A 20,198-nucleotide genomic window follows, 5' to 3' on the forward strand; every position below is an offset into this window, starting at 1 on the left:
ATGCAATGCATGTCATGACTTCCAGCGTTAGTGATTGCAGATTTGGCGATGAAATATTTCATAGGAGTGCGATCCGCCCCGTCCCCCGTCATAATTAAGGAAAGGTAGTGCAAGACGTGTCGTGCGGCGGCGCGGTGGTCGATACCGCGACAGGCGGCGTCGGGGTCGCGGATCAATAGGGGGCTTTGAAGCTGGTACGGCGCGCGTCGAGTCGCAATTTTCGCTAGTCCGCCGAAAGACTTCGGCGGCGATAGCATCCGCGTACCCGCTCCGGCTCCATGCATCTATCGCGCGCACAATGACCGGCCGCTCGCGCAGCGTGCCGCTGCTTTTAGCCCTAGCGGCTGGCTTTCTACCCCTGGCAAAATATGTGGCGTGAGTATTTGCACTCCAAAAAACTTCAAAATTCGCGCCAAGATGGCGGACACAAAAATCACATTTTTACGATTTTTTTACTATTTATGACATAGACCGCACATAACTTCGATGTAAATACGCACAAGAATAAAAATCGACCCTAAAAAGTATCTTTATTGCCCCAAAAATCGGTTCTAAACAATTCATTTCATCAACACGTTTGCCGCTCAAAATTTCAGTATAAAGCAGTTACAGTACTAGTACTAATAGGACAGAATGTAAATTTGCCGTAACATTCAATTTGGACCGAATGAAAGGGAAAATTGTTGATAAAATTTCAATAAAGTTTCTACTTAAAGAATGCGGCACGTTACGCTACGAGCTTAAAAGATCACATGCGCAGTACGCAGTGAGAACTTTACTACGAGAATATTAAGCGAAATACCCTTCGTAGGTATTTCAGGGCTTATGGAAATAAACTTTATTACATATTAAATAAACCTCGCATACGAATAGCAAACGGGGTTATTTAGTTTTTAGGTGCCTATGAAGAGGTGCAAGTAGGTAGGTACCTTAACTGGTGGTGCCCAACATTATTGATTTCCGAAAGAATTGGGCGGACACCATAAATAAATAAATAAATAAATATATTTATTTATTTTATTATACTTATGAAGATATTATTTTAAAATCAAGCTGTTTATTTTATCTAAACTTCATCAATTTCGAATTACTAATAACAAGAAATTGGATTAAACTCACCTGAATTATAAAATGAAATGCCAAACAGCAGATAAAATATAGGTATTACTTACTTTATCATCAATAACTAATAAAAACAAGAAAATTAGTATTGTGCCTGAAAAACTATAAAGTAGGTAGTTATTTTTTATGTATTTAAAAAAAACTAAGAAGAGATGTCTAACACAGTAAAATACAATTATTATAATACTAGCTGACGCCCGCGACTTCGTCAGTGTGGATTTAGTTTTTAAAATCCCGTGGGAATAGTTTGATTATCTGGGATAAAAAGTAAGTATTCTTTGTCACTCTCCAGGTCTTTAATTATACCCTTGCAAGAAATCACGTCAATCCGATGCTCCGTTGCGACGTGATTGAAGGACAAACCAATAAACCAACAACAAACAAAATATACAACAAACATACTTTCGCATTTATAATATGGTATAATATGGTATGGTTCGGTAGGAACGGCATTCCGAACCAGTGGTAAATTAAAACTACCTGACTATTCATAAGCACTTGTAAAAAGTTTACATGAATAAAAAACAATCTATTCTATTCTATTCTATTCTATGGGTAGTAAATAAATACTACACTTATATTTTATATTTACCAATTCAGTCTACGGCTACGGTTAGTACTACGCGGTGCTACGGTGCTACGAGGGTTGGGCTTCACTTTTTCATTATAAGTAATTATAAAACTATTATAAACACTTATAACGTAAGTAATTTGATGAAAAAGTGTAGTGCACTATGAATGCACTTTATTATTTTGGATTTTTTGTATACCATAAAACACCATTTTTACTAGGGCAACTTTATTCCAAATACTATCTAGCCTATAAGCTGATACGTCGTAACGTTAGCTTAAACTTCTACAAAGATTAATTCCTATGCCTGCTTATTTACAGTCCAATAACTATTCTTAGTCTATTCTAATTATAAATATTGTACTTACTTAGAGTTCACTATGTTTTTGAGACTAACGCTGAGATGTACGATATTTTATTATGTTAATCTAAATATATAAAAGCGAAAATCATTCACTCACTGACTAATCACGAAATCTCATGAAATGTAAAACCTACAAACTCGGCTTCAGCTAAGAAACGGTTTTAAGAAAATTCCCCCGTTAGGGGGTGAAAGGGGGTTGAAAGTTGTATAAAAGTCCTATATTTTTGAATTTAGAAACTTGAAAATAGATATTTAGGTTATTAGCTTTAAACAATAAAAATCTGTATCAGTTATTTTGGAAAATCCTCCCTTAAGGTTGGTGGAATAGGGGGCAAATAAAAACTATTTATATTTCAAAGTTAGTTTAGGAAAGTTTTAATTATTTTTATTTTGGCCTGACATTTGAAACGTAATTTATTTCTAGGGGGCAACTGTAACATAAGAAAGGATCTTACGAAAAATAAGGGGGTGAAATGGGGTTGGAAGATTATATGAAAGACCTATGTTTTGAAGCTAGCGGGTGTTCAAGGGGTGCGGTGCAACCGGGTGCAGAACCCTAGGGCACGCAAGCCGACCGCACATTTTCGATAGGTACCTACTACACTGAGACCACACGAGTGGAACCGCGGGCACAGCCAGAGGCGTAGCAAAAGGGTGGCAAGTCGGGCAAAATGCCACGGGCCCACGGACCAAGGAACCCCAGAGCCCTCGAGGGCCGGGAGCTGAAAGAAAAATTCGTGATCGTTATATCAAATTGCAAATACCTACCTAGATTTGATTTTAGGCGGTGCCGAAAAGGAAACAAATATTTTCCTCACATAGGCAATATTGTGAAAAACTTCTCGCTCGCTTTACTCGCGCTTTATCTATTTCTGAGTGCCTAAATTTGACTTTCCAACAGGACACAAATGTACACCTCCATTGAGTGATATTTTAAAAAATTCGCGCTCGCTTCGTTCGCGCTTCCTAACTTTTGAGTGCCTAGATTTTACTTATTTTCCGAGAAAATTTTCTATTTAAATAATAGAAAATTTATTATTATATCAACGTCAACGTTCTACACTAAATACCAAAATTTTAGGTTTGTAACCTATTTTGTCTATGACTTATATGAGTTAAAGACTAGCTGTGACACGCGGACAGACAGACAGACAGACAGCAGAGTGAGTAATAAGGCTCCGTTTTTACCCTTTGGGTACGGAAAAATAATACCTGCTTTAAAAAGGCCCCTTTAAGTCACGAGTAAACTAACCAACATATATCTATTATTCAAGAAGAGCCTCAAGAGCTCTGGGTTCGCTAATCTTGTTCAGAAGTTGCACACTTGAGAGTTGATGGCTTGATACTGTAATTACTTAATGCATGAGGGCCATTGAAACTCTGATCGAATATCAATAGATTCTACTTGAACCTAACTCCACTTTATAGACGAGTTCTAAAGTTTACTTATAGTCCGTACAAAATAACTCCTCATGCGCCAATTTAACTCTATGGGTCAACCATGTCAAAAGTAAGGTTTATGCTTATAGGTTTTCATAACTACCTCAGTTATGAAAACTTGTTGCAACTTTCACTCTCACTATATTTTGACCAGTATTCATAATGCAGATCACGTGTAGATGCCAGATGAAGGCTTAAAATTGTTGTGTCTATTTTAAACGTACGAGTATTTTCACTTTCCTTTTCAGTTGTAAACTTGCGGATCAGACACGGCACGCCAGACTCGTGGAAATGAAATTCGAGACGGAATATTATAAAAGCGTTCCTTATCTAACACTACAATATTTCATTCATGTTTTCAAGATTTGAAAGTGAAAGTAACGTGAAACGATAAGTACCTATTACACTCCCTTTGCTGTATCTTTTGTCTGAATAGGGTCTTGGACTGTGGTAATAAAATGATGTGATTTTTAGTATAGCATTAGTTTATGGGGCTTGAATTCATTATTGAATAGAATAAAAAAAACATGGTTGTTATTTATTTTTAACATACCTAATTAATTATTAACGTCACGCCTGTACGGAAAGCAATTAATGACGTCACAAGGCGTAAACGACAAATATTTTTCCATTTTATAACAGGAAAAATATTTTCCCGCAGAAATTACTCTATTTGTTGTTGTTTTGTTGCGGACAATACGCAAAGAAACTTTCAGCATTAATTTTATAAAATAACAAAGGTCTGGCACGCGCTGGGTCTCGCTCTATAAAATAGTATACGCCTTGTGACGTCTTTAATAGCTTTCCATACAGCGTGACGCTAAAAGGTAATTAATTCTTTTAAAAATTAACAAAAATCATGACTTTTTAAATTATTCTCATAAACTACCGCTATACAAAAAAATTACGTCATTTATTAGGTACTACAGTCCAAGAACTTATTGTACTGTGGATGACAACAGCTACTAAAGAACACTGCAGCACTCCAATTACTTTGCGACTCCAGAGTACGATGACAATCTAAACAATATACCTAACATACTATGTGTTCCAACTAAGAAGGGCACAGACTTATTTATACATACTTAGTATAAAATAAAATCTCTTCCCGCTGTCTGTATGCATGAACGCGTAGATCTTTTAAACTACGCAACGAATTTTAATGCGCTTTTCTAGGTATAGGTATAGTTTAATTATTGATTTATGTTAATTTTTTGAAATATGACGATATTTAAACAAAATGTCGGAAGAAATCAAGCCTCCAGACTCCATCAAGAAAAAAGTAGACCACATTAGTATCTACATTGCACCCGTGCGAATCCAGGACGGGTCGCTAGTTTAATTTAAAACAGAGTTTTAAAAACTTTTAAAAATTTGTTTCTGTTTGACTTTTGACCTATTTCCCCACTTTTAAAATGTTAGGATTGCGTGCATACAGTGGAAATAAGTGGAGAATAAATCAAACATTTTCCCATTGCATGCAATTTGATCGGCCCTGCTCGTATATTGGTTATTTTTTGCTCCACTGAAGGTCTCATGTTATATTATATCATATCATATCATATTATATTTATTATTTACATAAATTATACATCTAGGTATATAATAGAGTTGAGACCGAAAGAGCACGCGATTATGAAGTAAGTGACCATTATGCAGGTTTTAACCACATCTTTCTATATATAAAAATGAATCGCTAAACTTTTTACATGTGTACTAGATGATTCTCGTGACTTCATCCGCGTGGATTTAGGTTTCTAAAATCCCATGGGAACTCTTTGATTGTCCGGGATAAAAAGTAGCCTTCCCCGGATCCAAGCTATCTCTGTACCAAATTTCGTCAAAATCGGTTGAACGGATGGGCCGTAAAAGGCTAGCAGACAGACAGACACACTTTTGCATTTATGATATTAGTATGGATGTTGCGTCTAACTAAAATTTGTACTACATGCATTTGCTCTAATGTTGGATATCATTACTTACGTATACCTACTTAGTACGCGACGCGTCGCGTACTATATGGAAATTGGGGAGGAAACATCGCACACACCCACACAGCCCCCGCGCTATCCCGGTGCGGGTGAGTGCAGATTACGTGCGGGCGTAAATATCACTTGTTTTATCGGTGAAGGAAAACATCGAGAGGAAACCTGCATGTTTGAGAGTGCTCCATAAAGTTTCAAAGGTTTGCAAAGTCACTGGGAAGAGACCCGTGTTCAGTAGTGAGCCGGCGATTGATCATGATGCTATATCAGTGTAATACTGAATCAAATTTTTCGAATATTGTTTAAAAAAATTCCATTCCAGCATCGTACCGGTTGAATTACATTGCATTTATTAATGAAAATTCTCTCCTCCAGCTTTTCCACCGTTATGAAGTATATTGCACTCAGCCCTATTAACGTTCTAATTGGATTAAGTTTTCTTCCCTGTTGTATGATGAATGAAAATATAGACGTAAAAGTGTTTTAATTTACACTTCCGAGAAAAACCTGTTCTTTTTTAGGGTTCCGTAAACAAGGAACCCTTATAGTTTCACCATGTCCGCCCGTCTATCCGTCCGTCCGTCCGTCCTCGGTTAATCTCAGAGACTATTAGTGCTGGAAATCTGTAATTTGGCATGGGTATAAATATTAATCACGCCGACAAAGTGCTTTAATAAAATTGTGATAAATCTATTTTTTTAGGGTAGCTCCCCTACATGTAAAGTGGGGATGAAGTTTTTTTTCTCGTCTACCCCATAGTGTGGGGTATCGTTAAATAGGTCTTTTAAAAATACTGTGGGTGTGGGAACATCATTTTTTGATTTCTAAATCCGTTTGTAAAATATGATGTTTTAAAGTGCTAATTTTTATTAGAGTCAAGTGTTCCCCCCTGTATCAGCCAAATGGTAGTATAGAGGAACGTGAAAAAATTCACAGCAGTCGTATATATAATCAGTTTTAAAGGAAAACTATCATAGCTAAATAGGATTCACAGGTTAAGGAGTTATATCTGTTTTTCGAGGTCAATTGTGACTATGGAACCCTACACTGCGCGTGGCCCGCCACGCACTTGTCCATTTTTTTAAAGTAGTCTATGTCCGTTACCGGAATGCTAGCTATCTCTGTACGTTTTTTTTGTTGAAATGGATTAAATGGATAGGCCGTGAAAAGCTAGCAGACAGACAGACAAATACCTACCTATTCGCATTTAAAATATTAATATCATCAAAATATTAGTAGATTCTATCTATTTTAAAGAAAGTCGTATACATTGTAGGTAGGTACCTACGCATAGCCTGACCAGAAAATGCCTCGCCATATTGCTGAACTAATATATACAAAAAATATACCTAGTAATTTATAGACCATAAACTAAAGTGGCGCCCCCAGAGCAAGTTTTTTATATATCTTTTCACCACGAAATTACTCAACCCTTTGAAATGTTGCTCGACAAAACCGAAATCTTTCATAAAATTACGCATCTTCCATCCCACTTCACCAACGCGTTCTACTGAATGTTAGAGGGGAATGGGGAACCGTTTCAAGTTAGCGGGATAAGAGACTTTATTGCCCAGATAGAAATACGAAATTACCTTGAAATGCTTTTTCAGGACGACCTTGTGCGGTAGGCTCCAGAGGACCTGTATACCGGGGAATCTATTTTTAGACCATCGTAAGCGTGGGGAGTGGGGAATTATTCAGATATAAAGAAATTCCCATAGTATTGTATGACTAACATATTACAAATTTTGTAACTTTGTAATTTTATTTTATTTTTTATTTTATTTTATTTTTTTACATCTTATTAGAACGGCAGTGCCACTTACACTAACTAGATAATTAATAATAAATTTAAATACAAATAAAGGTACAAGAAAAAAGACATAAAATACAAAACGATAAAAAATCAAAGGATTTTGAATATGTACGCTGAGAACATTGAATGACATATTCATGCAATGCTCTCAGCGTACTTCAGTAACTCCCGAACCAGTATTATAGACCCATCATTAAATGGGTCCCATTGAGCATTATTGTCCAAAAGCGCGTTGAATGATGCTAATGAACGGGGTATAGGTGACATAGATCTAGCAACAGTGCGATGATGTGGGACCACGAAAAGTTTATTTTTTCGTGGACGAAGATTACTGTCGTATTAACATTCTAAAAGATAGAGGAGGAGGAGGAGGAGGAGGAGGAAAAGGAACGATCTGCTTTGGGAGATAACAGGTAATAAAAATGTAAAAAACCTTACGTCAAAGTATAAAGTCTAATTTTTATAATATTTACTTCGGGATAGTATTAGAAATCACAATATCATGCATTGCCATTTGCCAGACACTTTGTGTCGTGGTAATCCCTGCCTGACACCATTAAGTTTAAAACTTTAAGGGTATCTTGCAGATGGTTGCCACGACACTAAGTGTCTGGCAATGTATGACCTAATTTCTAATACTATTCCGAAGTAAATATAAAAAAAATAGACTTTATACTTTGACATAAGATTTTTTACACCTTTATTAACTGTTGTCTCTCAAAGCAACCATGATCCAAACTTCATAGTCTCTCTTCGTATTGCCCCCTGTGCTGGGGGCAATACGAAGAGAAACTTTCAACTTTTATAAAATAACGAAGCTCTGGCACGCGCTGGCTCTCTCTCTATAATTGGTTTCGCGGCATCGTACCGAAACTCTGATTCGCTTTGTGGTGCCGCGCCGCCTTTGTTGATTGAGTGGTAAGAGGAGCACGCAAAAGCGTCGGTTCTGCCTCTGAAAATGGGAAAATACGGTGTCGATTGAGTGCCAATTATTTTCGCTTAGGCTACGTTCACACGGAAATGTTACTGGTAGTATTGGGAATAAAATAATCTTTCATCTGTATATTATTATTTGAATTTTGAATCTAGCTATGTAAAAGGAAAAGGTGACTGACTGACTGACTGACTGATCTATCAACGCACTGCTCAAACTACTAGACTGATCGGGCTGAAATTTAGCATTCATATAGCTATTAGGACGTCGACATCCGCTGAGAGGATTTTTGAAAATTCAATCCCTAAAGGGGTAAAACAGGGGTTTGAAATTAATAATAATAATAAATACACTTTATTTGCACAACCATAAGAAGGATTACATTAAAGAATAAAAAACACAGACAGAAGGAAGATACAAAAGGCGGCCTTATCGCTAATTAGCGATCTCTACCAGGCAACCTTAAAGATTGGAAAGTATAAGGAAAATTAGACTGCAGGTGGTGAAATTAGTGTAGTCCACGCGGACGAAGTCGCGAGGATAAGATAGTCTGTATTTCTGTATATATAAAAGGAAAAGCTGACTGACTGACTGATCTATCAACGCACAGCTCAAACTACTGGACTGATCGGGTTGAAATTTAGCATACAAATAGCTATTAGGACGTAGACATCCGTTAAGAGAGGATTTTTGAAAATTCAATCAGATTTCTAACCTCTGTTTTACCCCTTTAGGGTAAAACAGAGGTTTGAAATTTATGTAGTTCACGCGGACGAAGTCGCGAGTATATGCTAGTTTGATATAAAATTCGATTAAATAACAGATGAGGATATATCAATAAGGCTTACTTATCTGTTTATAGCTGGCAACCCCATAGTTGCACAAAGGGGATAACCTTTATTTTTTTAACTCCTTGAGGTCTCGGTCCCGGAGAATCAGGGAAGTTCATCGAAAACATTTTATTTTATTCGGTGATTTAGCTAGGCAAACTATTCGCAATATATCCAATCTATTTATTACCCAGACAAATGTCTATCACGATTAAATAACAGAATCTCATACTTATATATTAAATTGTTCACACGGAGTCTATGCGGGAAATCTCCGTGTTCGATGAATATTTTTCGAAACGATTTTATTGAATACCACACGCCGTAGCACTTTTGTTCATGATTATCATCACAACTTGTCTCTCGTATTTAAGACTCGCAGCGCACGTGTGCACCCGTGCTTGTGTCGTACACGACGTCGTCATGTGAACGACTGTCTCGTATACGGTTAAGCTGTACACGTGAAAAAAATTTATCGAATTAGCCGCAGTGTGAACGTAGCCTTATTGATTTGCTCACCACAATTGTCGATAGTGCGAGATTGTCGGAATCAATGGCCATTGAATGTCCGCCACTCGTGAAATTGCCTAACAGAAGCGACCTTTGAGCTGGTTAAACTGTCGGTTACACAGGTAATGAACAACCATAGCGGGTCGTATTTAACGCTGCGGCAAATGCTTAGTGATTCGGGTGCTTGAAATATTAACTACGGCTTCCAAGTTCCAAACATAAATTAGGTTATGCAATGAACCAAAAAAGCAGTGGGAGGGCGGGCGGTGCATTTCGCATGCTGCATGTTGCATCATACAGATTTGACCTGTTTCAGCGGATTAAACAAGCAAATTAAGTTTTTGGTTAATTGCATATCCATGGACTTCCGCAAAGTAACGCCTGCTTCTATAAAACATAAATTAGATTGGCGTATAACGCTCAGCGACTAAAAAATGTAAACATAGGAACCTGTAAATATGATTGCGGGTATCTTTTAAATTATATCTGGCATCAAGAATTATTTATTGGCATCTGAAATAAATTACGGTGCAATTACTGATATGAAACCACAAAAAAAAAAACGCGAAAAAATACAAAAAAATATCCTTTATATTTTAAAAGTTCACGTTTATTATATTGCAAATATAACATCTGACTGACGCTAGAGATCGACGAATGTTTCGTAGAAAGGTCATTTGGAGTCAATGCCGCGTGGGGCATTGTCCCCAGTGTTGCACGCTATACATTGCAGGTTTGAAAAATACTAAATCACTAAAACTAAAAAATGAGGCAAATGGTTATTGGTATTGGATTGGGTTTAGGTAGTATAACAATAGCGCTAAGTTTTTGCTAGCGTTCTGGTTACACCCTTTATGATGAGTCCTTTCTCAAATTGTGTGCACTATACCTCTTTTTATATTATTACTAGCTGACCCGGCGAACTTCGAACCGCCTTACAGTTGATTATTTTTCAGGCAATTTTTTAAATTTTTCTCTCCGTAGGAACCGTCCTCGTACTTCAAGGAATATTACAAAAAAAGAATTAGCGAAATCGGTTCATCTGTTCTCGAGATTTGCGATCAGCAACACATTCAGCGATTCATTTTTATATATAGAGATAGCTTTCCGCAAAATATGAATGTAAGTCGCAGGTTTAAGCTGGCACCTCTTCATTATTCAATGCATAAAATATTGAGCTTTTAAAATTCATTCAAAAATACTATTGGAAACAAAAAACAATTACACTTTGGATTAAATTGAATAACTGTCAGTCATCATCGAAACAAAGCGAATCGGCAATTCCATTGTTTCGTTTCGTATAAAAAATATTTTTTCCATTTTGTTGACTTCGGTGTTAAATGGATTGTTATTATTTAAACTTTAATTAAACCAACAGATCATCATCGAAATAAAAGAATACAATTAGAAAACAGAAAATAATATTATATTTGATATATTTAAACATTAGCCTCATCTGGTGACAGAAGGGCTGGCTCATTTTTTGCGCAACGGATCAGCCTGGCTGTCCAGCGTGGATATGCAGCCAGTATTCTTGGCCAAATTCCACGCGGGCATAATTTGTATAGTAATTAGATAAGGCTAGCTTTAGTTTTATTGTAATATTTTCATTAAAAAACACTACGACTATTATGAACACTTCTGATTGAGTGACTTACAATAACGAAATTGAACAATTTTTATTACTATCCGGTCCGCGTGGGCGGCCGCCTGAGCAGCACGCAGTATCCACCACGCGGCGTCGCAAGGTGAGTACCTGTGAAAAAGGAACCCGGATAGGTTCGAAACTAGTCGGGCTTACGTCGACTAACCACGTCAGTACAGTCGAAAACTTGTATGGTTTATAAAACCTGAATACTGTTGATTCTGGAACTCATACTCAAGTGAGGGGCTTCTTTAGGGGACGATTCAAACGACATGTGTCATATTCAACTGTTATGCAATGCATTAAGGTTGTGTATGACACATACTTACCGTCTGAATCGTCCCCTAAAGAAGCCCCTATCTTGACTATGAATTCAGGTGTTAGTTGTTTTTTACGTTTTACACCCGTATTTAAAGGAAAGGACTGACTTTAAAACTTGACTGACTCTAAAAATGAAAGTAGCCACCAATAAAAGATACGTAAGCTCTTCCAACAAAACTTCACAAAATAAAATAAAATCCGCGCTAGTGGTAAGTAGCTTCTCTACCTTTTGAGCGGGTAAAGCTGAGGAGATTTTTATTTCCGTACAAAAGAACTTCGTATTTTTACAGGAAAAAGTGTCAAAGCTTCCCCGCGGTCTTATATCTTTTATTTTTATAAGGATCGGGGTTGAACTTTATTGTGCAAGTTTCCGCTGCAAAAAAAATTGGTCAAGTGAGAGTCGGACTCGTACAGGAAGGGTTCCGCACCATCGTAAAAGAAATAGCATTATTTTTTTTCGTGGCGGAAATTTTGAAATGCTTACTATTTCTTGTTATAGCGGCAAGAGAAATACACGATGTGTAATAATTTCAAATCTCTACCTATTATGGTTCACGAGATACAGCCCGAGAGTCTTAGTCAAGGGTACGGAAACCTAATAGGTACTAGTTACTACCTAGGAACCGAGTTTCTAGGGTTCGGTGCCCAAAGGGTAAAACGGCACCTTATTACTAAGACTCAGCTGTCCATCTGTCGGTCTGTCCGTCTGTCACCAGGCTGTATCTCACAATCCGTGACAGTTAGACAGTTGAAATTGTCTGTCTCTGTTTCTGTTGCAGCTATAATAACAAATATTAAAAAACAGCATATAACATAAATATTTTTAGGGGGCTCCCATACAACAAACGTGATTTTTTTTTGCTCGTTTTTGCTCTATATTGATAACGGCAACAGGTAAACGCTTGAAATATGCACATAATGTTTATTTATATATTCTCTTTAAAATAAATAATTTAATCAAATAATACGATGTACATCGACATATTTTTAAATTTATTCCTACCCTAACGCAGTGAGTGTACGGGGAAATACGAATTCCCCTTCCACCCACTAGTGGGAGAAGCTGGTGCGCCCGGGTAGCTCCTGATATTTGAGGAGATAGTAATAAGAAATTTGTTTACTTAAGTATACGTTTCAATTCTATTTACTTTTAAGTAATGGTAAACTAGTCGTTTCTAGTCTCTAGTAATCCATGTTTTGCCTGTGCCAAGCACTCGACCGTCTCGCTTACTTTGCGATAATTTAATTCCTACCCACTTTGTTTTGTATAAAGTCGCAGTTGATTTGTGGATAAGATACCTACTTTTGTGTATTTGTTAAATTTCTCATGTAAGTGAATTTAATTCTTAGTGAGAATAAAGTTCTTTAACCGTAAACAAACGGGAATAGTGAGACCCACCCATTTCTCGATACGCTATATTTACAGTTCAAAGTAAAAAATACCAATAAAAGTTAAAATGCACAATGTGCCTCGCCTGCTGGATCTGATTAAATACAGAGCTCGTTAGCACAGTTTTTCTGTTTTTCTGTTTATTAAAAGGTGAAAAATGATTTTTTTTTATTATTTTTTATTCAGATACAAGTTAGCCCTTGACTGCAATCTCACCTGATGGTAAGTGATGATGCAGTCTAAGATGATAGCGGGCTAACCTGGAAGGGGTATGGCAGTTTTTATTAAACCCATACCCCTTTGGTTTCTACACGGCATCGTACCGGAACGCTAAATCGCTTGGCGGCACGGCTTTGCCGGTAGGGTGGTAACTAACCACGGCCGAAGCCTCCCACCAGACCAGACCAGAAATTTAGAAATTATAAAATTCCAAACCCCTGCCAGGAATCGAACCCGAGACTTCCCACTAATAAGACCACAGCGCTCACCACTGCGCCAGGGAGGTCGTCGGTATGCTTTCCGGCATAAGGATAGTACTACAGGTGGTTCTTATCTGTACTTTATTTATAAACTAGCTGTTGCTCGCGACCTGCTATAAACACAACAAAAAGAAATATCTAATTTGGTGCAGTCGTTCGGAAGTTATGGTTTTATTGTAGTCATATTATATTTTATTGTCTCACGAGGTATGAAAATTACAGTATTGAACGCGGGGGTAATGTTTGGACACCCACTGACTGATTATATACTTGGACACCCCTAAACCCCGCGCTTCTCTCAACACTCTAGATGCAACACCCTCGCTACGCTCGGTTGTTACTCTAGGTTCCCTCGTTACACTTGGAATTTATCCCGGCCCGTGACGTAAGACATTACATTACCCCCATGTTGATTAATCTACTATTGTTGCAGGGGCGGAGGAGGTGGGGGGATGTTCGGTGACGTCAACATCTCCGCTATACTGGACTCCTTTAGCATAAGTTACGACAAAAGAGTAAGGCCAAACTATGGAGGTTAGTACCACTAGTAGAAACGACCATACAAACAAACAAACTCGCCAAAACAAGACACGGTTTATACCAAAAGTATCGAATGCATACACATGCTATACCGAATGTAACCAGAATGCTAGCAAAAACAAAGACAAGTGATAGTACTGATGATAACTGATATGATACCACAAAAAACCTATATTTTGTAAAAGTTCACGATATATAACATAAATAAAAATAAAACAAATAAAACATCCGATTGATACTAGCGGTCAACAAACGTTGCGTAAGTAAGCCATTCGGAGTCAAAGCCACGTTGTAGGTTGGGCATTGAAACCTGTTTTGAACGTGGGTTTGAAAAATACTAAATCACTTAAACTACAAAATGTGGCAAATGGTTATTGGTATTTGATTGTGCTTACATAGTATAACAACAACGCTAAGTTTTTGTTCTGGTTACACCTTGTATAATATGTACTTTTCCATGGAAACTACTATTCGGCCACGTGAGAGCATGGAAGTCGCAGTTACATTTTTGTGACTTTGATAAAAATAACTGTAGACAATCTGTCTTATCATACACTAGACAACTTCTAAGTGTAGGACTGGGAAAATGTGCCACCAAAGTAGGACTATATATGTGGCCATTTTATTGTACAAATATTTACTAAACTGCATACAAAAAATCAGCTGGTTATTCATTATTACCTCGTGGACATATTTGGAGTGGAGGACTTTCCAGTCATAGTTTAGTTTAGTTTAATATATTCTTTATTGTACACCAAAAAGAAAAGATGCAAAAAAGAAACATGTAAAAGAAGAACATACAATCAGCGGCCTTATCGCTGTGAAGCGATCTCTACCAGGCAACTAGGTTTAAGAGGACTTAAAGGCTAGTGAGACTGGGTTTAAGGTGTACGTAAGTTGTTAGGGAACATAAAGATAATAATTATAATATAAGTAATATGTATATTAATAGGCACAGAAATGCCTAAATAATAATATATAGACAAAGATATATACAGGTACATATATAATACATAATATATATATACATATATTTATATATAATATAATGATAGATGAATAATCAATATACTACAATAATATGAGTAATATTGATGTTTTAATTGTAAGATATTATATTTAATAATGTGTAATTACATAGAATTAGGGTCATACCATCTATTTTGTAGGGCAATTGTTTTTCTGAGTTTATTATCCTAGTATCTCAATATTTAAAAAAATACTTACTGTTATTCAGACGATTTCAACAACCCACCAAATCGACAAGTTAATCACCTGCGCAGTACAATAGCTACCTTTATCCAGAATTTTCACACAGCAAAACTTGGGCGACTCTTGAAACGGAAACTACTCACGAAAATGCAGCCTGTTATTATTAATCAGAAAAAAAATCCCTCGGCGGCTGCTGGACTAATAGTACGTTACTCTCCAGGCCGGAAATCAAGAAATTGACGGCCGAGTAATATTGGAAGGATGAGGCGAAGCCGAGTATTTCCGAAGCGATATCCCGGATTTCTTTTAAACTAAACGGGGCCGTTAATTGCTATTTCGGCCGAGATTTGTATCTACTTTTCTCTCATTTTCGAGGGAAATTGTCTTTAACATGTTACATTTATTTGCAATTGTGTCTTCAATAGAACAGTTATGAAGGATATAACACAATATTATTTGTAAATTGTACAGCTTTTTCAGCTGTCTAGCATCATTAGCAAACGTTAGAAAGTTACGAAAACGTTACGTTAGTAAGTTCTACGAAACTCGTAGAAGCTTACTCTATACAAAATATCACTTTACATCCCACTCTTACATAATAATATTATTATTATTTAATAGAGCTACGCAGGCTCGCTACGACGAGCTACGATGAGCTACGATGGCTACGGTACTTGTCGTGTCGGGCCCAAAAAAGGCAAAGTTTCCTAAGTCATCCAGTGACATCTATCGATACTACAGCTACGACCACGTGGTTAAAAACTTGTCCCCCGCCCTTATCTCTCTCTCTCTCTATCTCAACTTGTTTGCACGTCATGCGCAATATGCTTCTTTTTGCACATGCGCTATGGCTATGTACAAAATATGTAACTAGTACATGCCACTACCTATATACCGTACGGAACAGGTAAATGGCTAGTCTATATATTCATCAATGAAGCTATTAATAGCCTTGCAATTTTTGTATTCAAAGCCATCGATGGAATTTCTTGTTTTAAAGGTTCCTTACACGAATGGTGCCAACGGGACCGTATTAATAAGCCTCCGCTTTCCATCCATCCATCTGTCTGTCAGCTGGGCTGGGTCTCGTAATAGGTAGAGAGTGGAAATTTTCACAGAATGTGTATTTAAATTATAAAATTACATAATAATTTTTTCAAATTGGTCGCGACGAAAATAAAAAAAATAGTTCTTCTTGTTTTCTAGTTTTGCTTGTATGATGGTACGGAACCATTCCTGTGCGAGTCCGACTCGCATTTGATCGATTTTTTCATTTTACTGGGATGAATTCGCATCTAGGGATTTTTAGCGGTTTATTAAACAAAAGTTGACGTAAACAAAAGTCGAGAAAGCCCTTGTCTGGCAGGTTTTGGAAGGAAGGCGGAGCAGGGTGAATTGCTCTATAAACTTTCAGCTTTTATAAAATAACGAAGATCTGGCACGTGCTGGCTCTTAGTCCATTGATATTACATGTTTATTTTATGACAAAATACATTATCAATACTACATCCATCTAGTTAATTATTATTTATTTAATATTCTGTCAAGTACGTACTTATATTATGTTTAAGTTTTTATAGGTTATAGGTATAGCTTTTTTTTATTATTCAGATACAAGTTAGCCCTTGACTGCAATCTCACCTGGTGGTAAGTAAGTGATGATGCAGTCTAAGATGATAGCGGGCTAACCTGGAAGGGGTATGGCAGTTTTTAGTAAACCCATACCCCTATGGTTTCTACACGGCATCGTACCGGAACGCTAAATCGCTTGGTGGCACGGCTTTGCCGGTATAGTGGTAACTAGCCACGGCCGAAGCCTCCCACCAGACCAGACTAGAAATTTTGAAATTATGAAATTCCAAACCCCTGCCAGGAATCGAACCCGGGACCTCCCACTATTACGACCACAGCGCTCACCACTGCGCCAGGGAGGTCGTCAATATAGCTGTAGGTATATAACTGCTGTAAACTTTTAACGGGATCTTAATTTATTTGAAAGTAAAAAAAAAAAAACCGACTTCGATACACAAACACTAAAAATTGAAAAATAATTTAATTTATTACCGAATATATTATGTATACAAGAGTTAATATAGTTCCATAATAATACTTTTTGGTGCCGGTGCCAATTAGCTTTAACTGCGCGAATCGTCTAGACTTCATATTATTTTTATAAGACTCCACAGTGGCACCTCATTGGCACCGACCCCAAAAAAAAAAAAATTATGGAACTATATTAACTCTTGTATACATAATATATTCGGTAATAAATTAAATTATTTTACAATTTTTAGTGTTTGTGTATCGAAGTCGGTTTTTATTTTTTTTGTAAAAAATATTTATTTCACAATTTTCAGTGGTCCCATGGAATTATGCTATGACTGGTTAAAAATCTACTGTTTACTAAGCTATTACACTGATCGCGAGCAATTTACTCTTATCCGTTGAGGAGTTCCAGTATCTATCTTCGAAGATGTTCATCAGATCTTCACCAAATTTAAATGGGACCAACTTTGAAGTATACCCTTTCAAACAAAAAAAGAATTTTCAAAATCGGTCCAGGCGTCTTCGAGTAATCGGGGAACATACATAAAAAAAAAAATAAAAAAAAAAGATTCCGACGAATTGAGAACCTCCTCCTTTTTTTGAAGTCGGTTAAAAAGTAAGTTGCTTCAGATATCTACGAGTGTGATTAACTACCTATACCTAGTTTGAAGAGAAAATATTTTTTGAGATTCAGTTCTAACAAAAGAAAGATAGAGGAGATTTACTTCGCTCAATTTTTTTTAAATTTATCTGTACCAGAAACATTTACAATAAACAATTATTATACTACAATATGAACTACAATACTACCTAGGTAGGTACCTACTCGAAAATTATTGTTAGTCGAGCCTGAATTTCTCCTTTTCCCCACAAAACTCTAATATCTAATGGAATCAGTTGTGTACTAGTGGTAAGACGCAGTGCCACTTGTCATGTGATGTGTTATGTCGTTTTCAGGGCCACCCGTGGAAGTGGGGGTTACCATGTACGTGCTCTCCATCAGCTCACTGTCTGAAGTCAAAATGGTATCTTATTTACAAAGCAATGTTAAAGACACAGCGCATACATAGCAAGATTTGTCCTTTAGTACGATCACCAGCATTACCGTTCATCGTAGCACCTGTGTCCACGGTTCGATGCTAGGCGCGACCGCCTCCCCCGCCGCCCCCGCCCCCGTGCCCTCCGCGGCCCGCCCCGGCGATGGGCTCACGTCCTCTGGTTTGGTTTTCACGGCGCGAGGCGCGCGCGCGACTCACGATTGGGCTTGATTGCAGGTCCGCCAGTGGAGGTGGGCGTCACCATGTATGTGCTCTCTATCAGCTCCGTCTCCGAAGTGCTCATGGTACTCGCAACTGTCAGCTCACGCTTGACTCGGTCGCTCCGGCCGCGGCAGCGACCGCCGCGACCGAGCAGCCCCAGACACGAGGCTGCGAGCATGCCCGCGATTCGTGGAGCAGAACGCCCTTTGTCCGCAAATCTTGCTTTCTTATTATGTGTCCCGTGATCCCTTAACGTATGTGTTGAGAAAATTTGTTTAGTGACGTCATAATAAGAAAAGCAATCCGATATAACTTTACACGTATCAGGTTGTGTGTCCAGCAGTTCTCGTAACTCCACAGATGAAGTAGTCTTGTCGCGAAGTGGTGATGTCAGTAGTTCACGCGGCGCCTCGCGACTGCCTCGTCCAACTCCCGCATTAAATAAAACGAAATTGTTCGATCAATAAGATAATCCTTAATGTATTTCAGGGAACCGCGAATGTAAATATGCACGTCTCGTTTGAGCTCACATCAACACTTCGTTTTAAGCCCGTTCTCTTTTTAAGCGCGATTTAAAGATTCCATTAAACCATAGGCGTTGAATCAAATAAATTCTATGGATTTGCGACGACTGTCTTTTTTCGTCACTAATTTCGTAGTTTGATGTGTATGTACGTATTTGTGTATCTGGAATTGCCTTTATAATCGTTATCTTCCACGCTCTCCAGTCACTTGGAACACCGGGTTATAGAGCTCTACTTTTTAGGGTTCCGTATCCTCAGAGAAAAAAGGTCACTTTGTTGTCTGTCTGTCTGCGTGTCTGTCGTGTCTATCAAGACTCGTGAAGGGAGTTAACACCTATGAGGTACTTCCAGTTGACTTAGAATCATGAATTTTGGCAGGTAGCAATGTCTTATAGCACAAGTAAGAGGAAAAATCCGAAAACCGTAAAGTTGTTACATCACAAAAAAAAATATTATTTCTTGTACGGTGGTACGGAACCCTTCGTGTTCGAGTCCAACTCGCGCTTAACCGGTTTCTTTTCTAATAGCTTCGATTATTTTGATATTTTATCCCCTATTAATTTATAAACGTAAACATAAAGACTCGTAAAACCATAGAAACTTATCCGGTCTTCCAAACTGAACGAGCTGCTAGGCGTTGGGCTAAGACCCCGAAGTGGAAACCAAATCAAAGTTGGGAAGGTCACAGTAAGACGTGACCCATGGCCGTGGAGAGATTGTCTATTTCACCTTCGGATCTCGAGCGACCCGAGATCTATGATGAACGCCTTGTTCTTCAGAGTTTCAACAGACACGCGTGGCAATTTGTATAAATACTTGTCGGCTTGTTAGCTTCTGTTGAGAGACTGCCTTTATCGAGCCGTGGGTGCCAACCTGCGTCACCGCCCACTCACTTCGCCCTCCCGACACTCAGCACCCATATCTCATTGTTAGTCACCCCTGTATTGTACTCGTGTATCTAGTCGGTATACTGCACTGCACTTTATGTTACACTGTGTCTAGCTTCGCTAATTTCATTCCTGTAATGTTATACACCTTCCTAAAGCTTATTTCAAACTACGGGATATAATTTTTTTTATTCTCTATATATAATTTATTATCACTACTTAAATACAAAAGAAAACTATATATATACATACATATAGAAAAAACTTATCACTAAAAAAATTATATTTACAAAAAATATACGCCGTCCAAATTGTAATTTATG

The 20,198-nt window shown here is 37.6% G+C and overlaps 1 protein-coding gene across 4 annotated transcripts in view; it reads left to right on the top strand.

The window, feature by feature from the left end:
* The first annotated feature begins 216 nt into the window (after nucleotides 1-216).
* Rdl (Resistant to dieldrin) overlaps nucleotides 217-20,198 on the top strand; it is a 34,808-nt gene continuing 14,826 nt past the window's right edge. For 2 of the 4 annotated variants that reach the window (XM_034983900.2, XM_069508690.1), the window contains exons 1-3: nucleotides 217-375; nucleotides 13,841-13,941; nucleotides 18,163-18,230. In XM_034983900.2, the coding sequence (XP_034839791.2) occupies nucleotides 299-375; nucleotides 13,841-13,941; nucleotides 18,163-18,230 (246 nt within the window). In that variant the 5' untranslated portion in view covers nucleotides 217-298. Of the gene's footprint in view, nucleotides 376-13,838; nucleotides 13,942-18,162; nucleotides 18,231-18,479; nucleotides 18,548-20,198 lie in introns of those variants that run through there. The other 2 variants (XM_034983901.2, XM_069508691.1) reach the window with 2 other exon arrangements.

This window comes from Maniola hyperantus, chromosome Z (genome assembly GCF_902806685.2).
Source record: "Maniola hyperantus chromosome Z, iAphHyp1.2, whole genome shotgun sequence".
Lineage (NCBI taxonomy): Eukaryota > Metazoa > Arthropoda > Insecta > Lepidoptera > Nymphalidae > Maniola > Maniola hyperantus.